At 35.6% G+C, this 8,898-nt stretch overlaps 1 protein-coding gene across 1 annotated transcript in view; it reads left to right on the plus strand.

Annotated features, from left to right (window-relative positions):
• LTV1 (LTV1 ribosome biogenesis factor) overlaps positions 1–8,482 on the plus strand; it is an 8,613-nt gene extending 131 nt beyond the window's left edge. Inside the window, exons 1-10 of the mRNA XM_043019049.2 lie at positions 1–6; positions 2,255–2,389; positions 2,500–2,646; positions 2,798–2,903; positions 3,077–3,341; positions 5,144–5,384; positions 5,877–6,089; positions 6,352–6,571; positions 6,692–6,810; positions 7,958–8,482. The exon at positions 1–6 is cut by the window's left edge and continues 131 nt beyond it. Of these exons, the coding sequence (XP_042874983.1) occupies positions 4–6; positions 2,255–2,389; positions 2,500–2,646; positions 2,798–2,903; positions 3,077–3,341; positions 5,144–5,384; positions 5,877–6,089; positions 6,352–6,571; positions 6,692–6,810; positions 7,958–8,068 (1,560 nt within the window). The 5' untranslated portion in view covers positions 1–3 and the 3' untranslated portion in view covers positions 8,069–8,482. The remainder of the gene's footprint in view (positions 7–2,254; positions 2,390–2,499; positions 2,647–2,797; positions 2,904–3,076; positions 3,342–5,143; positions 5,385–5,876; positions 6,090–6,351; positions 6,572–6,691; positions 6,811–7,957) is intronic.
• Positions 8,483–8,898: the final 416 nt, after the last annotated feature.

Raw genomic sequence — 8,898 nt, forward strand, 5'->3', positions numbered from 1 at the left:
ATCATGGTGAGTTGTGGACACACTTGCTATTTGCAATTAACGTCTATGTCAGTTTTGTATAAGACCCTGGATCTTACCTACTGTGTCGAGGATTACTTTGCGAGTTGATTTATGAGTGATTGGGATTAGTTAAGCGAAAGGGAGTATTGTTAGATGTGCAAATGTGTTTCTGGGATTAGAAATCACTAGATTGGTAATGCCGCATGTAACAAGGAAAATGAAAACAGCAACAGTGCTAGATATTTAGCGAGAAGAGCCAAGCCTGCAGAAAAGTCAACTTGAAATGAGTAAATTAGGAGGTTTTCATACTGCTGACATAAAAATTTGGTACACAGATGTAAACATAGTTTTCACTGGTAAGAGGCGAAATATTGTTTCATAATATTGCTTAAAATCTGAGAATTTTTAAATTATTTGGTAAAAGTAAGAGGAAGTTACATAAAGATTGCAAATGTAATTCGGCAGAGCTGAATCTAGTGAAGAACAAATCAATATTTACCTAGAAGTAAATGCTTACTCATTATGTAAGGGCTTTGATATTAATTATAGAAATGTTTATCTTTTTGATTAATTTCTAGAAGAGGAAGGCATCCTTCTTAGAATAAGCTCCTAGTCATCCAGCTATCAAACTTGGAGACACAGGAATGTTTAGAAGGTGAAAGGGAGTAACATTATTAACAAACAGCTGAAACAGTCTCTGAAATTGTATGTATACAAAAATATCAGAGCATCTTAATTTAATCACCCCAAAATGCATATGATTAAGGAAGAAACAATAATGATACCAAATTTCTCTAAACAAAGCCAGGATTAGGCACTGAAGTTTTAGAAATCCATCTGAAATTAACCATTTAGTCATAATTTCTTTTTTATTTTGCTACTGGGGGATTATAAACGCACTGGGGTGAAAGAGATAATATTTTAATTAAAAGAAGAAGAATAAAAAGCCAATTTGGTGGTCAAACTTTCCAAAGATTATGAATAAGTGTATATCTATGGTGGTTGCCATATTTCAACAGACTGCTTGGCAGTATTATTATATGCTTATTAAAAAAAAACTTGATTTTTTCTTAACAACAAACAGATTAATCCCCTTAATGCTAAGTACTCTTTTAGCACATCAAGGGGATCCCCTTAATGCCAGAGAGAGTATAAAATTCTCCATGATGTATATGGCAGTTACTCATTGCTTAGGGATTAAGAAAACAATGAAAGTCAAGAAGAGCAAGGAATGTCGCAAGGCAACATGTTAAATATCTAAAGTCTTCGGTATATGGGTGTATAGGGTTAAATGTGGACTGAAAATTGAGATTGCAGATCCCTGAGGAACACCACAAGTAACTGGGAAAAGGAAGATGTCGATAAAGCAGTCAGAGAGAAAGCTCAGATTAGCTTGTAAAGTGGAGGGGCAAAGCCATGTGCATAAAGTTGGCTTACATAAGACAGACTCTTTCAAAGGTCTTGGAGATACCTAGGCTGATGAATAAGATCAGTGTCTACATTAGGAGGATCACATGTGAAGGAGATGGGACAGTAGATAGCCACAGTGGATCTCACTGTGTGAAAACCATATTTCATGATCTGAAAGATGACTCAAGGCTTTAGCATCAGTTGAAGATGAGGCAGTGGCTCAGTAGTTGGAGTGATCCTATTACCTAATCACTGGTTGAACAAAAAGATACTAACCCATTAGTCGCGGTTTTAATAAAATATGTATACAGTCGGATGGTGGGTTTACATTGTCTAGCACGGTGCCATCCATGTCTACGACTGACTCTGCCTATGCAGCAAATCATGCCATCCACTGTCAATGAGTTAAATGGGAAAGGATACCTACCAGATGGGAAGGAGGAGGCATGCTAGATAACAGAGAAATTAGCAAATTCACTTAAGAATTTTGCTGGAATGCTGTCAGTCATGTGCCTCATTTGTTACTAAGGAGAGCAGAGCTCAGTGGACCTTGGTTTGAGATTTTATCGGGAAAGAATTTGGTGTAAAAGAAAATTACCCATAAAAGGGGTATTTATGTGTACCAGTTTATCATGTGTTTATGTATGTATATGTATATATGTATGTATGTATTTATGTGTATATCTCTGTATTACTATATGTCTATTTGTATGTATTATTGTGTGTTAATTGCTTGTAGAGTCCAATTAATATCAAAAGAAAATGTTCACCTTATTAGAGGGCTCTTTTTATGTATTAAAGCCTATTTGCTGGAAAAGTTGATTTGGTTTTCTTTTCATTTCAGGGTAAGAAGGGCAGGAAGTTCATAGACAAGAAGCGAGATGTTCTCCACACCTTCAAAGTTGTGGCCCGAAGTCAGCGGGATCCCCTCGCTGCTGATGAGACGGCTCCACAGGGTGTTCTGCAGTCGACGAATGACGTAAGGATTGTGGGAGATGATGGTGACAGAGTTGATTATAGATGGGATATTGCTCTGATTGGAGAGTTTAAAAAGCAGTTGCTGTATATGTTCCTTTTTCTTAATTTCAGAGCACCCAGAAAAGCGAACGGCAGAAGTATGGCATTTATTTTGATGATGACTATGACTACTTGCAACATCTGAGAGGTGTGCGTGAAGCAGTAGAGTGGGACAATTTGGACCTTGAAGTCTACACTATTAGAAATGAAGACACGAGGGTAATTTCTTTTGTTGAATTTTTGTTAAATATAGTACTTTTTTCTAGTTTTTATTCTTATATAGTTTAAACTTATTCTGCTTTGATCGAGTTAGTCTCTGTATTACAAGTAAGCTCTGAACTGACACATGTATGTCAATTTTTGTTAAAAGGACAAGAAAAATTTGAAAGGCAAGAAGTTAGTCCTTCCGTCTTCAGCCTTTGAATCTTACGTTGAGGAACCCATTGGTCTTCTGAACAAAGCTGCACCAGTGACAGGTTTGTGATAACTGTGTTTGTCTTAAGAAAGGGATCTGTTTTATTCATATATGTGAAGTAATATTGTGATGCTAGGTGTACCTGTTCTTGCACTATTAGGATTTAAGGTACCTGATCTTGTAATATGAATCTAGGTACCTGATCTTTATCTAAGTTGATTTTTCTGCATCCAGGACCACGGCCAGAGCTAGACCCAGATATTGTAGCGGAATTGGACGATGACTTCCTTGATGGAGATATGTGCAATCCTGAAGACAATGGTGCTCTTCCTGATAACTTTGTGCTCATGCTCAACTCGGAAAATCCTCTCGACCAGTTTGATGAAGATGGAGAATGGGAGGACTGTGATGAAGAAGATGACGAAATTTGGGGAAATGATGGAAAGATGCCGGCACTGGAAGATGCAATGGAGGGAATGCCTCAGTACTCAAAATTCAGGTAGGATCAATTTGCAGGTATTGGGATTAAACTGATCCAGCCCGTTTACAGAAGTTAAAAAGTATTTACCATGTAAGTTTATACAAGTATCTTTGGTAGCTGTCCAGTGTCCTATGGTAGTCAGACTTGTATTTGACTATTTACATATCAAATTGGATGATGGTTAGAAAGAAACAGAAAATTTATAGGAATGGCAGGAAAAAGATGGGTAAATGAATGTTTTGACAAAAATTTGAGTTTTAAAAAATCATTGACTTGAGGAAGACTCATATGAGATACCATCAATGAGATAATTGAAAAATTAAGCCTGAAAGAAGATTGCAGACATAAGCAAAGTTTTCACAAGACCTGCATCAGGTGTGATACCAGCAGAAAGGCTGATTAGAGAAAAGATTTTGTTTTAATTAATGCTGATGAAGTTGTTAACCCTATTCCAACGGGCCCAGTGATGAGTGGAAACCCCCTTACACCAGGCCTATGCAATATTGCATCGGGAACGTCACACTGGTGTGTCGCCCCGTCATCAGGCACTTAGCCGTGTCACATGGGTGTGACACATCGTCATCAAAGGGTTAAGGAATGTACTCAGTATATGTTATTTGTATTCTGTCAGTCCTAGAAAAGAACCCAGACAATGATGGCTAGTTATGCATTAATGATATTAATGTATTGCAGACGGGGATAGATTTGTGCGCATCCCAGCTAGGTTTTATTTCAGTGTGAAGCAACTTCATGTAACATATCCTGACCTTTATGCTCACTTTCATTTACTCATTATAATACTAGACCCATTTTTGTGTATGTATTTTTTTTGTACTCTACTGTATTGCGAGACTTGAATGTGTCATATGACAGGCTCTATCTATGTCGCTGTTAACTAAAATTGTAGCATAGGGTCCATATCAGCTTGTTATTTTCTCTAAACTTAGTGTGATAGAAGTATTGCAGTTTTGTGAGAGGAAAAAAAGCAATTTTATTTTTCTGTATTCATGTACTGTTATAAGCAAATACGTAAAAAATAACCCTGTGAAATGAAGATAACATAAGAGATGGGGAAGAGGAAGGAAACAGATCACAAGGCAACCTAACTTATATAGTTTAAGTCCTCTTCTTATTCTACCTTCACATCCATCCTTCATCGGTGGTATTTAAAACTGGAGGTTGGCATCTTGTTGTGTGTCATTGCTCTGTAAAGATAGTGCTTGCTAGTGACCGTAGATGGGTGCCTTTCATGGCTTTCTTTCTGCTGGGACTAGGTGACAGTGGTACCATCTGTGTTTTGGATTTTAAATTAAATCCATTTTGCTGAATATTATGTCTATTATAGTAATTATGATTGTAGTTGTCATCATCTCTTACTAGATAGGGTTTTACTCGTAGTACAATAAAGAAACGTAGCAATCCACTCTCCCCCAGAAGCAGATATGACAGGACAACTCTTGTCATGTATGTCATGATGCCCGTTGATAAGCCAAAAATATCATGTATGTCTTGACACCTGTCTGCAATGGGTTGATAGATACCAAAGGAGATATGGATTTCAAAATAAAGACTTAATGATTAGTCATGTGGGTAACAACTCAGGTTTCTGTCATTTTCTTGAGCTAGTTTTTGTATTACTTTATCACAAACACCATTTCTAAAAATATAAAATAACATAACAATGATTACAAAGGAAACTATAAACCTATGTTGGACTGTTAATGGATACCTTCTCCATATGTAAGTATTATCTCTTCATGTTTATAAGGATTTAATAAGAGCAAAGAACATCAGACAAAGGATTTTTTCCCCCTTTGCAGCGCTTACAGGGACAAGGGCCAAGATGAAGGTTACGATGCGGATGAAGAGGAGCGAGACTTCAGCAGTGATTTCAATGACAGTGATGACGAAGAGAGAGATGAAGTGTGCAGCCTAGAGGGGCCACCCAGAACCTTCAGGGACGAGGAGACCAAATCTAACTTCACCAGTTACTCTCTCTCGTCTTCGGTCCTTCGCAGGAATGACCTGCTTTCCCAGCTGGATGGATGTTTTGAAGAAAAAGTATGTGGGTTTGTGGTCTTCAAGTTGTTTTTCACATGTTTCTCAGTTTATTAGAGTTCTGCTTAGATTCTTGTCATTTTGGATGTTTGCCCTTATCACTTTCATAAATTTGCTGATCTTGTTTTTAATTCTTTTTTGAATGAATTAGAGAAATACAAGTATTTCATTTCAACTTTAGATGCATGTATATATATATATATATATATATATATATATATATATATATATATATATATATATATATATATATATATATATATATATATAATATATTTTATATATATATATATATATATATATATGAATGAAATTTTATTTTGATTTTTTGGAATACAGTGGATACTAATGTAACAAGAAGTCACAGGAAGGTTCTTGGAAATAATTATCATTATCCTAACTTCAAGTAACTTGATAGCATGAACACACTGAAATTAGCTGGAAAGAGCATTGCAATGTAGTTCAGTTGACTGACCCGTGCTTTATTTTTTGCAGTTCCTTCGAGAATATCAGGATGAGCAGGTTGGAGCCCTCGATGGTGAAGACATAGATGGCTTTGTTGACGAGGAGTCGCCTCTCTTCAAGCAAGTGATGGATCAATCTCGCAAGCAGTTGAAGGAAAATTCGGAGGAGGAAGATACTAGGATTGTTAAGTGGATTAAGGACATGCAACAGCAGAGAGGTTATCAGAAAGAAGAGAAGGAAGAGGTTTGTATATTTAGATTGCTGTGTTTAGAAAAAGAAGTATGTTTGACAGAACTTTGCATGTCAAGATTTATATATATTGATATATCTATGTTTCTCTTATAATTTTTATTTCTTACTTATTTATATTTGGTTGTGTTTGTTGTAGCTTCTTTCATAGGTAGGCATAGGCATATCATCAGCAACCATCAATATCATTAGAGCAAATTTTCCTATACCTATTATTAATCTTAAGGCTATTCATATATAACATTTTTCTTGACAGGTGATCGTATCTGATGATGAACCGAAAGAGAAATGGGATTGTGAATCCATTCTGTCTACGTATTCAACCCTTTACAATCATCCCCGCACCATCACAGACCCCCCAAGGCGCAAGAAGATTGCTGTTAATCCTCGCACTGGCATCCCCGTAGATTACGAAGCAGGCGGTCTGACAAGAAAGGCCCTGGCACAGCACGATTTAGATTCTTCGGCGGAGAAAAGTAAGCGCAGTGTCGTGAAAATCTTGTGGGAAATTATCGGTCCTCCAGTAAGAAATGTGAGTGGGACGATGATTTGTTACTCTAACTTCCTGTGTAATGAAAATACTTTCCTCATTTCAGACGGACAGTTGGACACAGAAACCTTGATCACCAGCATGTCGGCCATCTCGTTTAGACCAGCTGGAGAGACTCCCGAGGAGCGAAGATTTAGGAAAAAGGCACTTAAAGAGTTACGAAGGGTAAGTCCCCTTTCAGTGGTGTTTAGTATCAATTAGCTCATGGTTTTACTATATAGTGGCTTGAGAGGTGTTTATTTTGTGCTAAACTTTATGTTTATTGTTCGCTTTAAAGATGTCAATGATTTTACCTAATATTTTCCCATTAAAAGAATTCAGTTGAAATAAGTCATGTCCATAAGGTTGATCCTTAAATACAGACACATCAAACAGAGTATCAGAGCTGTGATGATGAATATACTAATTGCCATGTTTGCTTGCTCTCTGTTTTTTTTTTTTTTTTCTAATTTGAAAGATTCAAATAAAACAAAAAGAAAACTGAAATTTTAAAAGGATGTCACAATCTTATTTGATATTATACACAAAGAAAAAGAAACGATAGAGTTTGAAGTTTCACTAATGATTCTGAAAATCAACAATTGATTTTTTAAATTATCAGACTATCTAATTTTTGAAATTGCAATGACACATCTTAGCAACTATTCAAGAAAGCTATGAGTGAGTGATTTGTTGAACTTTTGGCACTGTAGATATTAGTCTATCTTTTTTAAGATGAATGATATGAAATATTCGAAAGTACGTGATGAGGTTAAAAAAGGGAAAGCAGATGTAAGTTCACAGTAAATATGTCTTGGAATATGTAGCAGGGGATACATTGATGACAGGTAAATATTATCTATTAGATACTGAAAAGATTACATTGGGATTATTAGCCACTTACAGAACATTAACCCATTTGTGACGAGGCATTTTTTTTGCTTAATGATGCTTAATGATGCAAGATCTCTCCAGGTGCGTTGCCTCGCTGCACATCTCAGTGTCTAATTTTTTGTTTTTTTGTTTGGACAAGTCAAAAACAATATGGAACTGCAATGAATATAAGCATACGTAACTGTGTAAAATATGTATTTAGAGGGAGATATCATGACGTCCTATCTGGAGTGAAATATACTAAAGATTCACTTTCCTTGTATTTGGCTACTGTTTAATTATTTATTTATAAAGTGTGTCTCAGGGCAGGAAATTCCATAACAGATCTTAGTGTTTGTAAAAAGGTAGATGATTATTTTTAAAGATGAAGAAAGTACAAATTTTTACATTTTAGATACAAGCAAGAAATTATAAATGTTTACTTATTTTTACTTCACAGGAAAGACGCATCGAGAAGAAAGTAAATAGAGCGGCATTCAAGGAAGAAAAGAAGAGGCAAGAGAAGGTTCTTTTGAACAACAGAAACAATAATAAAATATCTTTAATGTAACGTGCATTTTTTTTCTTCACTTTTCATTAATGCCTGAATTAGAGGTATTTTGTTGATTCATAGATATTTACTAAGCTTATGGGAATTCTGCTGTGATTCTAGAATTGCAGCTTTATTACAAATATACATATGCAATATGACTCAAATATCTTCAGGATTCTTAACTCTCTGAAAGCACACTGGTTATATCCTGCATGATTAGTACTCAATAAATGGTTCGGCCATCTACACATATTTTACGGTGTGCACTTTACCAGTTGTTCCAAGGATGTCCTTTTAAGTTTGAACACCTTTGTTATTATTGTTATTTGGATTATCTCCTTTTAGCCACAAGTAGACGTGAGCACCATATATCATATCTCAATGATGGAAATCATATTTGTGTCTATTTAACATGAATAAATCATGAATATACTTGGTTTTTCATAATCCCCATTCCATTTATGATGTTATATTATTGTATTATTTTTATTTTCTGTTTTACTTTTACGTTTGCCAGGGATGTAATATATTGTTGCAAATAAATCCATATTCATACTGATACTTACGGGAAATGAGGAAGAAACACTTTACGAAGAAAATCAGATTATTCTGAGGAATTTTGATATTGAGAGAAAAAAAACATTTGAGCTAGGGGATCAGGTTGTGTAAGATTAGCCAGTGTTAAGGAATACGCAGGTTCAGTGTCTCAGAAGGAAGGGGAGAGAACGCTGACAGGAATACTCAAAGAATGCAATATGAGACAACATGCTAATGAAGAACAAAAACATGTTAGTAATGAACAGAAGCCATAATGAGGAAAGGTATGTTAGTGGACAACATGAGTGTGC

This window comes from Penaeus japonicus, unplaced genomic scaffold (genome assembly GCF_977035675.1).
Source record: "Penaeus japonicus unplaced genomic scaffold, GWHDUDI00000001_assembly GWHDUDI00000034, whole genome shotgun sequence".
Taxonomy (NCBI): domain Eukaryota; kingdom Metazoa; phylum Arthropoda; class Malacostraca; order Decapoda; family Penaeidae; genus Penaeus; species Penaeus japonicus.